The 18,048-nt window shown below is 35.3% G+C and overlaps 1 protein-coding gene across 6 annotated transcripts in view; it reads left to right on the top strand.

The window, feature by feature from the left end:
• The window catches only part of ZNF438 (zinc finger protein 438), a 184,322-nt gene that overhangs the window by 29,162 nt on the left and 137,112 nt on the right, over window positions 1-18,048 (top strand). For 4 of the 6 annotated variants that reach the window (XM_036912230.2, XM_036912237.2, XM_057498349.1 and 1 more), the window contains exon 2: window positions 17,328-17,387. The exons of the other annotated variants lie outside the window; for them this stretch is intronic. In XM_036912230.2, the coding sequence (XP_036768125.2) occupies window positions 17,369-17,387 (19 nt within the window). In that variant the 5' untranslated portion in view covers window positions 17,328-17,368. The remainder of the gene's footprint in view (window positions 1-17,327; window positions 17,388-18,048) is intronic. 6 annotated transcript variants of the gene reach the window in all.

The following is an 18,048-nucleotide window of genomic DNA, read 5'->3' as shown; positions in this document are numbered from 1 at the left end:
CAGGCAGAGAAAGACAAGTACCAAGTGATTTCACTCATCTGTGGAGTATAAGAACAAAGAAAAAACTGAAGGAACAAAACAGCAGCATAAACACAGAACCCAGGAATGGACTAACAGTTACCAAAGGGAAAGGGATTGGGGAGGATGGGTGGGAAGGGAGGGATAAGGGGTGGGGGAAAGGGGGCATTACAATTAGCATGTATAATGGGGGGAGCACGGGAAGGCTGTGCAACACAGAGAAGACAAGTAGTGATTCTACAGCATCTTACTACGCTGATGGACAGTGACTGTAATGGGGTTTATGGGGGAGACTTGGTGATGGAGGGAGTCTAGTAAACATAATGTTCCTCATGTAATTGTAGATTAATGATACCAAAAAAAAAAAAGTCCTCCTGCCCTCCAATTTCCATGCTCCTATGGGAATCAGACATGCTCAGCTACAAACCACTTGGTGGAGCCCCCTTTTCTAGTTTAAAAATTAACTTCCATAACATGAAGCCAAAAGGCTGTGGCATGCCAGGCCCTTAAAGAATTATTGGATTATTTGTTTCCAGTATCAGAGACTTATAAAGTGCAGTGCTGAATACTGCCTCTAGTACTTTAAAATTAGCATTGATTTTTATTGTTGATGCATCCCTTGCGTGTTTTCTGTCTCTAACATGTACCTTAAAATATTAATCCTTAATTCTTTAATGGAGGGTGTATGTGTCTTGAGGCCATCTCTAAAGACAGTGCTTGGCATACCTGCTCCAGCTGTCTTCCCTGCATTGTTATATAAGGGAATTTGAATTAAAATAAAGGAGTCTGGATGAAAGGGAATTCCCTTACTGTGTATGAGCAAAGGGAGTGGGAGTAGGAGTGGAAGAGGGAGGTTAATGGCTATATGTGAATGTTCATGCACATCATGTCTTGACCAGGTATAGCTGGTATCAAGAGCTAAGTATTTTAAAATTGCATTTTAGAAAAAGTAGTAGAAAATGGAATGTAACATTCATCCAATTTGTGAAAGATTTGATAACTTGGTATTGGAACAATGAAAAACTCACCAAAGAAGAAATCAACAGTTTAAATATATGAAATTTCAGACTTACTCACAATGAGAAGCTAATACAGCAGACTGGGAGGAATGCTCATATCAAGTGTGACTAATACGTGAAGAGTGTTCTCAAACTTAATGAGGAAAAATGTATTAAGACGTAGTACCTAAGTGGACAGAATTTTAGCAGATAATGAGTAATAAAGATAGTAAAAATGTGGAAATATGTTCATTATCACGGGTAATCAAAGAAATATATTTAAATCAGCCTTGAGTTACCTGTCCTATTCTTTTGAAGGTATTGGTAATTAAAATACGTCTCAATTCCAGTGAGGTTTAAGGAATTGGGGCCATTCCCGCCTCCTTGTTTCTTGTGCTGTGGATACTCCCAGCCATTGCATTTCCCTGAACATGATGTGTGATTTCAGACTCATGCCATGTCCATACTGCATCTTCCCTCTTTCCCCCTGACCTGTTGACTTCTTACCCTTGAGGCTGCTATCAGATGCAGGGGTGGGGCAGGGCATCCCACCCAATTCAGAGCTACATTGAAGTCCTGGGTTGAGTCAACCCTGTCATTTGACTTGAGGGTTCTTGAGGTTAGGGGTGGTCAGTTGTAACTTGAGACTTGGCAAAGAGTAGTTATTGAATAAATGCTGAACTAAATAATTGAAATTTGGTGAATGTTTTAATGAACTACAACATATCAAGATGATGGAATAACATAGTCACTGAAAATGTAATTTTGAATGTAATTTATGGCAGAATTTTGTAACCAAAACCAAAATGGTATGTTTACTGTGATTTCAACCGCACTTGAAAAGTAATATGCAAAAAATGAAATTTTAAAGATTTTAAATTATAAATAATTAAATACTTGTCCTTATTCCATAAAAATAACTTTTTAATCTTTATGATAAAATTTTTACTTTAAAAAATCAACTGGCAGGCTTAACATCCCCTTTTCCCCATCAAAAACTAAGTCTCATTGTCTTGTTGAAATATCTGGTTTGATTATCAGGAAATAGGGTGTGCCTCCCCAGAGTGGAGGCTCACAAGGAGATCCGCATTTATGTGAATGTGAATTAGGTCTTTCAGCATATTTGAACTTTTAGTAAGCTTGAATGTATATAGCTTGAGAGATATTCTCATTTTTTGTTTTATTTTCTAAATGATTTCACCCTGTAGTTTTATGGTACTTAATATGTTGTAGTTCATAAATGCATTCACTTTATTAGTACTAGGTTCTACAGCTTTTGATGATGTCAGGCAAAAGTGACCATTGATTTCTTTAACATATTTTGAGTATCTACTCTCTGCCAGTGGTTGAGATACAGAATGCCTTTAGGGAAGTCCTTGTCTGGCAAGAAAGATAGACATCTGTGATCATGTAATAAACAAAATGCAGTACGACTCGGAGGGAGGAAGCAGCAGTTATTTTCCAAGGAGACTGGAAAGCTAAGGTGACTCTTCTCCAGTGAGATGATTCTTGGGCAGGACTTCAGAAGATGAGCACGATTTTTGCCAAAAGGAGAAAAAAAGAAGAGCATGAACAGAAGGGTGGAAGTGTGGAAGTACATGATGTGTTCAGAAGCCACTGACTTTCGAGAGGGATGTGACATAAGATTTGTATTTTGGAAAGAAAACTGAGGTTGGTATGGAGAATGATTGTAACAAGGCAATATGAGAAGAGTGGTTCTCATTCTTTTCTGCTTTTATTTTGCATGCTTTCCTATGTGACATACTTTATTTTTGTATGCTTTCCTTAGATTTTAGATTGCAGGATAGATAAGACAAGCTTTTTATTATTCATAGTTCTGGCCAGCCAACCATATGGCCTTTCTCCATATTTATAGCTGCACAACAAGAGTGTCTTTTCTAAAATTCTGGTTGAGAACCAGTAAGTTTGAGGAATGAGATCAACTAAGAGGCTATTGCAATGTTCCAAACAAGAGGTGATGGCTTAAATCAGGGCAATAACAGAAATGGATAGGCAGGAATATATTTGGGACATTTCCCTATGTAGCCTTGGTGGCAGAGTTGATATGTGGGATAGGGAGTAAAAGAAATTATAGATCAATGTTTCTCAAATTTTAATGTACATATGAATTGTCTTGGGACTTAGTTAAAAGGTAGATTCTGATTCAGCAGGTCTGGAGTAGGGCAGAGATTGTGTCTTTCTAACAAGATTCTGGGTGATTAGCATTCTGGTCCATGGACCAATCTTAAAGTAGCAAGGGTAAGATGAGTGTCAGGCTCCAGTGACTAGATGGTGATGCAATTAACTGAAATAGGGAACACAGGAGAAAAGAAAAGTTGGGGAGGATCTGGAGGTTAGAATGAAGTCCTTGTGGACTTTCAGGTAGAAAACTGTAGACAACTGAAAATGTGGATCATCAAGTCAAGAGAGAAATCAGGCTTAGAGATACAAATTTAAGAATCAGTGTCCCAATTATAGTAAAGCCATGAGAATAAGTGGCACTACCTGCAAAAAAGTGATAAAGGTAGTATTAGAATATATACTTATTCCTCTTTGCTAGAATTTTACTGTTCAATTTAAGTGACTTTAAATCAGCAATGGGGAAGAAATCCTCCCTATGAACAGGTATAAATTCAGGAGTGGAGAAGCCTTCTTTGAAAGCCCCCTTTGTTCCATGGTAGTGACCATATATCAGGGTAAATATTCCATAGATCAGATTTAAAATGTATTGAAGTACCTTCTCTAAGAAAATTGGTTCATACAAATATGTATTAAACATCTTCAAAATGGCAGAAACTCTTCTAAACTCTGGGGTTAAAATAATAGCAAATAAAATGTATCTCTGACATGACGGAGATTATGGGAGAGATAGGCAAAATGATTATAATGCCCTGTGAGATATACTATGGTGGGGGAATGTAACAGGGACACATGACTCAGTATGCAGACAAGAGACAGCCTTCCTGAGGAAGTAGCAGTTAAGCTGAGACTAAAAGGCTGAGTGGAGGTAGCCTCAGAGAGGACAGGAAGGGCATGACAGCACAACCTGGAGGAGAGAAGGCCCTGAAGGTTGAAGAAGGGGAGTGTGGCTGATCCATGGAGTGTAAGGAGTAGACAGAAATGCTAGATGGGATTGGACTGATGGCAGTCCGTGGCAAGGCCCATTCCCCTGGGACTCAGGAGAGGGTGGAGGGACAAAATGATTTATTTTCCAAAGGAAAAGCATTATTCTGCCTGAATGTAGTTCAAACAATAGACTTATGTGTGTGGTTTTCCAAGAGCTTTATGGGCTGACCTAGCAATGGAATGACTTATAATGACACTGTTTCTATAGGAAACATATTTTGAAAAGGTTTCAGAAACTGTCGTATAATTTAACTTAAAAATTTTTTTTTCACTATTTGGGGACTGCTTGGACAGGCACACAATTCTAATGCTTTCTGTTATTTGTACTCAAATTGTGCTTTCTCTAGTGTTTATCTAAGTGGCTACCATGTTGATTTTCCCCCCTCTGAATCAAATTAAAGGTATCATTCCACAGATGGGGTTGAAATGTTTTCTTTACTTGAACAGATTTAAAAAATGTATGAAAATACAAATAGAAATCTTTTCATAAATTGGTTTTCAGAGGGTTTGTTCTTTAAAGTGAGGATTCCCTCTGTGAATTATATTGTGGTTATAGTGTTAAAGTACGAAAAATGAAACTGACCTCGAAACTTAGAAAGTGAAAGGGATTGGTATGGTTTTACTGTTGAAGTCAAATGGAACGTGGAAGGTAAACAATACAATGATAAAATGCCAGCTTTTAAAAATAATAACCATTAGTTTATCAACATCATCATATTCATGACTAACTGATATTATCCTTAAAAACACTAGATTTTTAAAAGCAGATAAGATCTGTTAAGGCCAGTCCCTTTATAAAGTAGACCTGTATAAGCTTCATTTTGTTTAAAATAAATGAAACTTCAGGGTGAAACTCCCGCAAATTCCCATGTCTCCAATAGGCAAGGTTAATTTTATCCACACCCATTTCAGTGAAAATACCTTTCTATATCAGAATGCTTTTGGCTGGCAAGTAACAGAAGACCCAACCAAAACTGAAAATAATAAGTATATTTTATGATCTCATGTAACTAGAAATCTGGAAGAAATAATGGTTTTATAGATGGTTCTGTAGCAGCTAACTGATATCATAAGGCTTTCAGGATCTTTCTGTCTTTCCATCCTGCCATCCTGGATTAGTTAACTTTCATCCTCAGGCTTGTCCTCCCTGGTCTCCAGATGGCAGGCAGCTCTAGGCACATATCCTTAGCACATATTTATATCCTCACATCAAAGCACCCAAGACTGTAAAAAAAGAAGGTGTCTCTTCCCTTAATTTGGGCTGGTATAACAAAAAACTATAGGCTAGGTGGTTTAAACAAACATTTCTCACAGTGCTAGAACCTGGGAAGGGAAGTCCAAAATCAAGATACCTGAAGATTTGATTCTTGGTAATGCCACTTCCTGGTTTGCACACAACCACCTTTTTGCTGTTTGCTTACTTGGTGGAGAGCGCTCCAGTCTCTTTTGCATTTTAAGGACACTAGTCCCATTATGGGGGCTCCACAATATAACCTAATCTAAGCCTAATTACCTCTCAAAGGTACTTCCAGATACCAACACATTGGGGATTAGGGCTTTAACAAAGGAATTTTGGGGGGATAGAAACAAAGGCCATAGCTTTTCTCTTATATTTTTTAAAGAGAAAAACACTTTCCCAGAAGCCTCTCAGACAACTAGTCAAATATCCATCATATAACCCATTTCTAAACCAGTCAGTGCCAAGGGGTATGGGAGTCCTATGAGTGGCTTGGATGAGTCAAGATTCATGGACCTCCAAAGAAAAACAACATTAGAATTCTGTTATCCAGGAAGGAGGGTAGTGGGGAAGGCAACCACTAGTGCTTGCCAGACCTTCAAGGCCAGGTCTTCTGCCTGGGTTCTGGGTCCTTTTCTGCCTCTTAGATGACTTCACTCTGTTAATCATTATATCTTGTATTTTTAGTGTCTCTCTTTCACGCTTACTCTTCAAGCTTATTGAAAGAAGAGTCCTCATGTACTGTCTCCATTTCTCTTCCTCCAGGTTATTCCTTATATCTCTTGCCATCTGGATTCTGCTCCTCCATAGTAAACCTCCCTTTCTGTCGTCATCAGTGCCCACCTGATTGTCCAATCCTTTGCTACTATTACTGGTAGTGTTTGGCTGAGACCAGTGCTTCTCCAGAGTTTCTGGTTCAGTAAGTCTGAGCTGGGGCCTATAGACTTGAACTTCCTTAAACTCTCTATTACTGATTTTACTAACCACTCCCTTTTTCCTTGAGTTTTAAAACCTGCACTTCTTGTTCTCCTGTATCTATGTTTTATTGATGAATGATGGTGTCCTTTTTCTCAAGTAAGAAATCTGGACTTCACTCTGGTTCTTTACTCTTCCTTGCCCCCAAATGCAGTCAGCTGATGTACCATACTCTCTAAATTAATCTCTCACGTGCATCAATTCCTCTCTATCCCTATTGTTCCTGCTTCAGTTTGAGCCCTCATTTCCTTTCACCTGTACAGCTGTAAGGCTGTCTAAAGTGCTTGTCCTGTGACTAATCTCAGACTTTCTCTTATTTATACTTCATACTGTTGTAGAGTGGCTCTTTTTTTTACTGCAAGTCTAATCACATTATTTCTTAGCTATAAATTATTTGGACTTATACACCTTCCAGATAAAATCCAGGCTCCTTCCTGTGCAAGCAAAAGGGCCTCAGGATTGGGTCTTTGTCCGCCTGTCTAGTTTGTGCTTCTCTCCCCTCCCCTCCCTTCCTGTACTTCAGTATTGCCTCAATTCCGAGTTCTCTTGGGCTCTTGAGCCTTTGAACATTTTCTCTTTGCCCAGAACACTTTTCTTTCCCTCTTCACTACATTGGTAGCTCCTGCTTATCTTCCAAGACTTAGCTCAGGGGTGCCTCTTCTGTTGCCCGACTTCCATGGCCTCTATAACATTTCTGACACCAAATACCATAGTGTATTTCTTCCCTACATATATGTATAACAGTAACAATATTATACACAGCAGTAATAGTGGTATAACTCCAATTGGGTACCCAGACCCAATTCCAATACGTGTAAATATGTGGGAGGGGGTTTTCCCACACATACTTACACCAAGCAATTCTCAAACACCAGCAGGGTGTCAGAGAACTTAACTCGATTCTGATGCTATCTGTCCGGAGACAGCACCGGATTCCTACGTTAAGGGCTCTGTCCTAACAAGCTTCCCTCTACTCCCCACTCCAAACGCCAGTTGCAAGCCCCAGGCAGTTACCTGTGCTTCTGACCTACAGATTGGAGGTTCCCATGACCTCCCCCCTTAGGTTCAGTTAATTTGCTGGAGTGGCTCAAAGAACTCAGGAAGACACTTAGGTTTACCAGTTTAATAAACGATACTGTGAAGGATACAAGTTAACAGCCAGATGAAGAGAGACATAGGACAAGGTCCCAAATAAAGGAGCTTCTATCCTCGTGGAGCTTGGGGCCTGGCTTGGTGGCACATGGAGGCGATCTAGTTCCCCAAGCACAGAGGCCCTCTCTGACCAAGAAGCAGGATCCAGCTGAGCAGAGCAGGCAAAGGAGAGTGCAGAGCAGAGCAGAGAGAGCTGAGACCTCTTCTCACAGGTTTTGTGAGGGCTTCATTGCATAGTCATAATTGACTAAATTCCTGGCCATTGGCTGCACCCTTGGGTGGGGGTCCAAAAGTCTCTAATTAACATGACAAAACACCCATTTTACCTTTAAGACTCTGCAGTATTTTCAGCAACTCTGAATGAAGACCAAATGTACCTGGGAAATATGTATTTCTTACAACTCATTATATCACAGCCCCTTTTTTCCATTCCTGGGAGCTAGGTGCTCCTTTTCTGTATAACCATAGAAAGTATATGAATTATACTCATTTAACACTTAAACACATTGCAGAATTCCAGGGGTTTATTTGGTGGTTGCCTCCTCTAGACTAAAAGTTCTTTGTGGGCAAAGATTGTTCTTTTCATCTGCTTCTTAATATAGCACCTAAAATAATAATTAATAAATGTTTGTTGAGTGAATAAATGTTAAGGACTACTTTTAGTGACAGTAACTGGTCATAAATCCAAATCTGGATAATTTAGGATTGCAAAACAGTTTGGAGGATAATAGAAACACTTTAGACTTTATATCTAGTTGGATTTGCTCAAGATTCTGGTGGAAGTTGAGGTCTGAAGAGTCTGTGAAAGGGCAGAGATTGGGGTTGTTGATATATTGTAGAAATCATTTGAGTGATGTTCAAATTAAGTTGCCACTTAATTTCCTTGAGAGTTTGGATGAAATCTGGAAATTGGACTGCTGTTAAGTGCTCTTTGATATATTAAGAACTCTGTCCAATAAGGTGAGAAATTCTGATTCCAGACTTCTCTGATAAACGTATATGTAGACCAAATGTACCTAGGAAATATGTATTTCTTGGTCTTTGAGGAAGTTTTTGCAAATCTACAAACAACTGGTGGTAGTTACCAAGTTGCCATCTCTGTGATATATGAATTTTATTTTTAACATTTTAAAGGTTAGCTTACTCATCCATTATTTTTGAAAAATATTTATCTGCCAAAATTTTCATGGTGTTGTATGCTGTAAGCCTGCATTGTCCATGTGGTAGCCACCAGCTGCATGTGGCTATTTAAATTTGAATTTAAATTATTAGAATTAAATTAAACTAAAAATAGAGGATGAGTGAAATGGGTGAAGGGGATAAAGAGTTACAAACTTCCAGTTATAAAATAAAGTAGTCAAGAGGAAGAAAGTAAAGCATAGGGAATATAGCCAATAATATAATTTCTTTGTATGTTGACAATAACTATACTTACTATAGTAAGCATTTAATAATGTATGTAATTGTTGAATCGCTATCTTGCACCTCTGAAACCAATGTAATATTGTATATCAACTGTATTTCAATAAAAAATTGAATTCCTCATTCATGCTAGTCACATTTCAAGTGCTCAAAATTGTATTGGACCATACAGATATAGGATATTTTCATCATGGTTTTAGTAATAATTTAGTCAGAGGATTAGAATATAATCTCAAATTCCTATTTTAAAAACAAATCCAAGAATGTCCTTTAAAAAAGTGTTTCTATTATAAAATAAAAGGTATGGAAAACTACCCAAATCAAACATATGGTTTAATAAATTATTGTGATTCCATTAACACCTAGGTCAGAAAATAGAACTTTATCAGTCACCCTTGAAACTTTTCCATGTGTCCCTATATATGAATCACAACCTCTTTTCTCCCACAACCATTATCCTAATTTTCATAGTAATCACTTGCATTTAAAAAAAATTATTTATGGAGTTAATTTGCTTCCTTAGACACTACAGTTTATTTTTTATTTTTTATTAAGGTATCATTGATATACACTCTTATGAAGGTTTCACAAGAAAAACAATGTGGTTACTACATTCACCCATATTATTGAGTCCCCCCCATACCCTGTTGCAGTCACTGTCCCTCAGTGTAGTAAGATGCCAGAGTCATTACTTGTTTTCTCTGTGCTACACTGTCTTCCCCGTGACCTCCCCCCACACTATGTGAACTAATCATAATACCCCTCAATCCCCTTCTCCCTCTCTCCCCACCTGCCCTGCCCCACCCCTCCCCTTTGGTAACCGCTAGTTCCTTCTTGGAGTCACTACAGTTTGGTTTTAACCAAAATGAAAACATTTTTTTAGAGATACAGTTCTCAAGGCATAAAATTAACCCATTTAAAGCATAGAATTCAGTGGTTTTACTATATTTACAGAGTGGTACAGCCATCACCACAATCTAGGTTTAGAACATTTTCATTACACCAAAAAAACCCACCTTTACCTATTAACAGTCTTTGCCCACCCCTACCCTGTCGACTACTAATCTACTTTCTGTCTTTATAAATTTGCTTATTCTGATTTTTCATGTAAGCTGAAAAATACAGTAGTATGTGCTCTTTTGTATCTGACTTCTTTCACTTAATGTAATGCTTTTGAGGTTCATTTTTGATGTAGCACAGCCTACTTCAATCTTTTTTATTGCCAAATACTATTCCATTATATGGATATATTACATTTTGTTTATCCATTCATTAGTTGATGGGCATTTAGATTGTTTCCACTTACTGGCTACTATGAATAATGCTGCTATGTACATTTATCTGCAAGGCTTTTGGGTGGGTTCATGTTTTAATTTCCTTTGAGTATGTATACTTAGTAATAGGAATTGCTGCATCAGATGGTTCTTGTGTGTTTTAATCTTTTGAGAAACTGCTAAACTGTTTAAGTAGTTGCACCATATTGCAGTCCCACCAAATTCACCATTTGTACACATCTTCATCAATACTTGTTATTATCTCTCTTTTTGATTTTAGCAATCCTAATGTGTATGAAGTGGTATCTCATTGAATATCAAATTGACCATAAATATATTATTTTCATTTTCATTTCCCTAGTTATGTTGAGCATCTTCTCATGAACTTACTAGCCATTTATAAATTTTCTGTGGAGAAATTTATACAAATCCTTTGCTCATTATCTAATTTTTAATTAATGAGTTATAAGAGCTCTTTATTACTGGTGTAGTTCTCTTATGTGCTTTACAATTATTTACTCCCATTCTGTGTGTATTTTCATTTTCTTGATATAAAAGGTTTTAATTTAGATATATCCCAGTTTTTCTATTTTTTTCTTTTGTTGCCTGTACTTTTGGTATCATATTTAACAAATTATTGCCTAATCCAAGGTCATAAAGATTTACTGCTCTGCTTTCCTCTTAAGAGGTTTATAGTTTTAGCACTTACATTGTAGAACCTGAACAATATATTGTTATAATTTTTACTCTATAAAATCTTACATCTTTTAAAGAAGCTGAGAGAAGAAAAGGGAGCAAGTACATATTTATAGAGTTAGTTATATTAGCTTTTCTATTTTTCATTCTTTTCACATATTTCTGTAGAATAGTGTTATGTTCTTATTCCAATATAGCCTTGCTTTTACCTGCTGCTTCTATGTTGTTATTGTCAAATACAAAATTTCTGTGTGTTATTAGCCCAACAGTTGTATGCATATTATTTTATTAAGTTACTCTTTAAATGAGTTAAGAAAAGAAAGAGAAGAAGAAATAAGCAATTACAGTGCCTTTTATAATTATATACATAATTACCTTCATTGGCACTCTGTTTTTTGTATGGATTCAAATTACTATTTGCTGTCATTTGCTTTCAGCCTGAAGAACTCTCTTTAGTATTTCTTGTAAAGTGGATCTCCTAGCAACAAATTATCTCAGTTTTTTTCTGGGAATGTTTTGACATTCACCTTCATTCTTGAAAGATAGTTTTGCTGGAGCTAAGATCCTTAGTTCACAGTTTTTTACTTTCAGTACTTTCAAGATTTGATCCTGTAGCTTTCTGGTCTCCTCTGCTTCTGATGGAAAGTCAGCTACTAATCTTATGTCCTGAGTCATTTTTCTCTTGTAGCTTTCAAGATTTCTCTTCGTCTTTGTCTCTCAATATTTTGAGTATATTGTGTCTTCGTGTTTATCTCTATATTTATCTTCTTTGGAGTTTGTTGAACTTCTTGGATGTATAGATTAATAATGTTTTTCATCAAATTTGGGAAGATTTAAGCTATCGTTTTTTCTAATCTTTTTCTGCTCCTTTCTCTGCTTCTGTGGTGTTCTGTTCATTTTTCTTCATTCTTTTTTCTCTGTACTTCAAATTGCATTTCTATCAGTCTATCTTTAAGTTCTCTTGTGAGTTCAAATCTATTTTTGAGCTACTATAGTGAAATTTCCATCTCAGTTTTTGTACTTTTCAATCCCAAGTTACTATTTGTTTCTTTTTAAAATCATTTATGTATCTTCATTGATATTCTATATTTGATGAAACATTGTCATCATACTTTTCTCTAATTCTTTATACATGGTTTCCTTTAATTCTGTGAACTTTTTGTAATAGCTGGTTTAAAGTATATATCTGTTAATTCTAACATCTGGGCCCTTTTAAAGTCAGCTTGTATTGATTACCTTTTTTTCCTGCAAATGGGTTTGCTGTTTCTTTGCACATTTTTGTAGTATTTATTTAAAAGTGGACATTTAGATAACACATTAGGTAGCAACTCTGTGAACTGCTAATCCTAGGGCTGGGGGTTAATGTTGCTCACTTGGTTGTTTACCTGTTTCTAGTGACTTGACTGAACTGTGTGAAGTCTATTTTCTAATGTACAACTTCTGATGTCTGCTCAAATTTATTTTCTTGTTCTTTCCTTTCAGCATCATTTCACCCCTTGGTCAGCATAAGCCACTTACTAGTCAAAGGCTGTGCTTCTGTTCTCCTAGCTAGTTAGAGTTCAATTTTTACTGTTAAATGTGTATATGGTTTGGGGAATGCTATCATGGAAAAAGGAGTTTAGGTATTGGCCAGTGATATAGTTCATAAGGGAAAACAGGATAAATTATGGATTTTCTCCTTTAATTTTAGTGGATTTAAAGATAATTAATTGGTTCTTTATAATCTCTTGAGAGTGACCAATTTAAAAAAATTATGAGAATTAAACATATTTGGTGGGTTTTAATCCATTTCAATTATTATTATTAATGAAGCTGAAATTGTTCCATTTTGGCCAGTGGGAGAGCCTTTGAGTTGCCTCCTGAGTTCTAAAGTCAGCTATTTCTGCAAGAAGCCCTGGTTTCTAAGGGATGCTCATTGATGCTGAATTGGTCATTGTTTCTAGGACTTTTCTGTAAACAGCTCAGAAATATATGCACATATTTAAGATAAAATACCTCAAAGATCATATTGATACGTCCAGTTAAAACTGTAGGCTACAGTGCATAAATTTTCCTTCTATATCTTCTTTCCTCTGTGCCAAGAATCCTAGTTTTCAAGGACATAAGTGATTATAGAATTAGAAAATCCCATAATTACTCATTTATTTTTATCCCATGTTGTACAAGTAACAGTCTCAGAATGACAACAATAATACTGCTAAAAACATGATTCCTGAAAACATTAAAAACATACTTTTGCATATACTTCCACCATCTTGAAGCATTTAGGACTGACAGTGTCTTCTAAGACATTGTTTTTTTAGCAACATAAAGCATTCACTTAGCAACATTCTAGAGTACCTTTGTCTCAGACTTCCTGCTAAAAAGGCGGTACAAAGAGGACTAAGACATGACCCTGTTCTCTCAAAGCTGGGCTATTGGGTCATTCTGGTGTAGGAAGGTGTAACCCATAGAACCTGGGGTTTTATTCTTCTTCAAAGGTAATGTTCATGATTTTTAACTGCATGCTTCCTAAAATAAAACACTTTCGTTTTCTACTCTTATCAGGGAGTGGCTTCCATTGGGTGGAGTTCTTGGTACTTCCTAATCTTGATACACATACTACTATATATGTTTTATATATATATACTATATGTAGATAGATATTCTATATATACTACTATATATACACACAAACATGTACACACACTATGTAGGAGATGTTGTAAACCATATACTATCACATCTTTTGTGCAGAGGTAAAGGGTGAGACAGAGAGAGGGAAAGGCAAGGAGGGAGAGAGCGAGCTTAGTTTAAGGAATTGGCTCATGTGGTTGTGGGATCTGCCAAGTCTGAAATTTGTAGGACAGGCCACCAGGCAGCTAATTTCATAAGAGTTGATGCAATCTTGAGTCCAGAATTTGCTGGGTAGTTCAGTAGGCTGGAATCTCAGAGTTTTTATGTTTCAGTCTTGAGACAGAATTGCCTCTTCCTTGGGAAAGTTGGGTCTTTGCTCTTAAGGCTTTCATCTGATCGGATGAGGCCTACCACGTTATGGAGAGTCTGCTTTATTTAAAGTCAACTGATTTGATCACATCCACAAAGACCTTCACAGTAGCATGTAGACTAGGGTTAAACCAAACAGCTGGCACCATAGTCTAGCCAAGTTGACACATAAAATTAACTAACACAATCAGTTTAACCATTTAATTTATTGTTCAGACTGAGATTCTTTTGAGAATAAGGAGTACTGAAAAATAATAAAGTTACATAATTTTACTGACTGATAAATTCTTTTAATCATATTGATAAACTTATAAAATAGTCCAATTAAGTTATTTTAAAAGTAAATTTATTTCTAAAAAATATTAACATAGTTCCATGTACATAAAACCAAAACTGTTCCATATTGATTTTTCTCAACGTAAAAAGAAACAAATGGAATTTGCAGTAAAAGTTCATACACATCATTTAGAGTCTTGGTCATAATTTATATGTAATATTGTATCTCTGTATTTTTCTGAAAGAAATGTTTTGAAACATGGTTGTATTATTTTTAATTGTTTCATAAAATTGTCTTCTTCAGAGTTTTATTTTATGGTTGCCAATCTTAAAGTTGTTGACTCTTTTCAATAGTTACTCTTCACTGTAAATCATACTTTTAAAATTTGAGAACATAATATCTCTGTAGTAGAAACCTGGTAAATGCCCAAAGCAAATTCTCCTAACTTGAGGTTATTCTAAATTTTGGTTTTTAAAAGTTTAATATGAAAATATTTCAGCCCATGTATTTTCATAGGTACTGTCTTTTTTTTTTTTTACTCTCAATAGAGTACCATTATTCAACAAAATTTTTAGAAGACAAAGCTTGTCAAATAAATTGTATCTATTTGGAAATCTTTTGAACATTTTACCAAATTTAGATGCTGCTAGACTGTAAGCATTTTGAAGTTCAATTCATCCTAGTATGTAATATACACTTACCTGATTAAAAAAAAAAGTTCTCTGTGTAAACTGAATCTTGAATTCAAGATTCCCAAGTAACTGAACAAAATGAAGCCAAGATTTAGACTGCTTGATTGAAAAAGTTGAGTGCTATTGATGATTTTACAAAGTGAGTCTTAGAAAAGCCCCAAAGATTTTCAAGATATGTAGCAAAAAGAGAAAACATCCTGCCATGCTGTATTTTTTTTTTACTCAGCATCATCTTTGTCACATGAAATATTTTAGTTCTGTTTCTTTATGTGTGCATGTTGATGTGTGTTTAATAATTTGGAAATTTCTATTGGTAGACTATCACATCTTTGGAGGATGCAATTTTTAAACGTTTGCTTCTACTTTATTAGTATATTGCAGCGTTCATGGCCCAGTGTAAATATGTGAATCACAGCCATGTCCAAGTTTATTCCATAACTCTTAAATTAATAAGAACACTGTTTTATATTCTGTGGTTCTATGCACGACCAAAATTTTTATTTATTTATCACTGTACAAACAAATAAGTCTATCTTCATTACTCACAGATTCTGTTTTGTGGATTCTCCTACTCACAGAAATTTATTCATAAACCCAAAATCAGTACTCATGGCACTTCTGTAGTCACTCGTGGATATTTGCGGAGTGAAAAAAAATTTGGATTGCTCAATTCACACATTCCCAGCTGAGGGTAAAACAAGGCAATTCTCTGCCCTCTTTTTATTCTCATGCTGCAAACAAGTATCCTTTTCATGGTGCCACATTTTTTGCATTTTCATGCTTCTTATTGGTGATCTGTTTAAAATGGCCCCCAAACATAGTGCTGAAATGTTATGATTGTTCCTAAGTGCAAGAAGCCTGTGACATGACATGTTTTATGAAGAAAATGCATATTTTAAATGTTTCATTCAAGCACAAATTAGTGCTATTGACTGTGTTCAATGTAAGTGAATCAACAATATATATTAGTGAAATGTCTTTAAACAGACACATAAAATAAGGTTATATTTGATAAGTTAATGAAAATGTTGTGGCCAGAGTCTCACAGAAACCTAACTCTCCTTTTCTCTAAGAACAATAGCTTGCTATTCACTAATTCAGTGCTCATGGTGACTTTATGAAACTTAATTACTGTGAGTAATGAAACTGTCATTTAGCTTTGTTGTAGAGCTTTTTAACTGAGTTTAAATAGCAGTTATAGAAAGTTTTACAAAATGAACTTCCAAAAGCTTTACTTTGATTTCATGAATTGGATGAAAAGAATCAAATCATTATTGGAATTAACTAATTTTTCTATTTGATGTATCTCCTGATATTATAGGAAGTTGTTATTATTTAGTTGTGAATTTCTTCTGCTAATGGAACCAAAAAAATAACAGCTGTCACTTAACTTTGACGATATAAATGAGATAATTTGTAATCAGAACTGAGAGACAAAAAGCAGTCATTTGATCTAAATGAAAAGTCATGCTTTATAGAATAATATGTAAAATATCTTCTCCATCTTCTTTTCTTAAATTGGTGTCTTTAAACTTGTCATTAGCAGGGGTAGCAGCATTGAATATTTCTTTCACTTCTACCCAGGACTGAAGGAGTTAGCTTTTTCCTAGCTACTCCTGTCCTAGTGCATTTTCTTTTTCTGTAAGTGGCTTGGGTGCTGGCTTTGAGAATCATATTTTAGTTACAGCCCATCCAGAGATGGGTTACAGCTCAAGATTTTCAGATTTAACCACATGACTGTGTGTTCAATGTAAGTGAATCAACAATATATATTAGTGAAGTGTCTTTAAACAGACACATAAAACAAGGTTATATTTGATCAGTTAATGAAAATTGGCAACTGGATTCACTGCACATGCATTTCACACTGCTTGATGAGATCATGGGTAGAGCCTAGAAGTAAAAGTCCTGGCCTATTAGAATGCTACCATAAAACAAAACAACGAATCACTGGAAAGGAAATTCCAGGACAAATAATAAAAACTTGGTGGGACACTAGGACAATGGGCATAAATTGGGACTGTTTTAGGCAAACTGACACACATGGACACTTTAGAAGACCATGTGAATTTTTTCAAAAATCTCCTAATCCCAAAACTCTTGATTACTATTTACCTGTCAAAAACGCTGTGCCCTCAGTATGATTCACTTGTTTGTGACTGTTTAGTAATTTCCACAGCATTATGAACATGGAATAGAATGTGAAGCATTCTTCTTAGTTTTATTCACTATGGCATTTATTTTTTTCCAGAACATTTTCTATTTATTTTAAAACTTTTATTTAATTTTGCATGCTAGAGATGTTTAATACATTATGGAATTATTCTCCCTTAAATTAGTTCTTTTGTTCTTAATAAAAATATCATACAGTAATTAAAAATGAAATTTGGGAGTGAAAGGAAAGCAGTTTTTACATGTTTGATAAAAATGGATTACCTGAGTATGATTATAATAATATTTTGTATTTTATTACAGGATTAACTAAAAGGATTTACCATATATCTTACATCTTTTTGATGAAGCCTTGGGAAATAGGTAAGTGACAATCATTTTTTGAAGACATATTTCTAAAACATTCAATAATTTAATATCTTAGGTTCCTAATAAAGTAGGCAGTGAGGCATATCTTACTTCAGTGATTTACCTCTTTTCCTCTTCAGGTTCTCCTCAATTAAAACTAATGTTTTAACATTAGCATATTTAAATGATATTCCTAATATACCAATAAGTCATAATTTCTAGAGAGCTGAAGGTTTACTATCTATAATAATTATGAGGCCAGTTTAAATAAGCACATGAGTTTGGCACATTCCCAAACTTAAAGCAGTACAAAAAAAAAAAAAAAAAGTAAATGCAATATACTACCCTGGATTGGGTTTTAGAACTGAAGAAAGACATTAGTGGAAAAACAGGTGAAATCTAAATAAGGTCTGTAGCTTAGTTAATGGTAATGTGCCAATGTTAGGTTCTTAGTTTTGATAAAACCATGATTATGTAAGATACTAACTTTAGGGGAAACTGGATGAAGGTTATACAGGAACTCTAGTTAATCTTTGTAACTTGTCTATAAATCTAAAATTATTCCAAAATAAAAATTTACTTAAAGCAGGAAAAAAAAGGGAGTTTTATTTATTTGAAAATTATATTTAGAAGTAGTTTTTCTATGTATTAGTTTGAAAAAAGAAAATTATTAATT

Source organism: Manis pentadactyla, chromosome 3 (assembly GCF_030020395.1).
Source record: "Manis pentadactyla isolate mManPen7 chromosome 3, mManPen7.hap1, whole genome shotgun sequence".
NCBI lineage: Eukaryota > Metazoa > Chordata > Mammalia > Pholidota > Manidae > Manis > Manis pentadactyla.
This window is presented reverse-complemented; position numbering and strand designations above follow the sequence as displayed.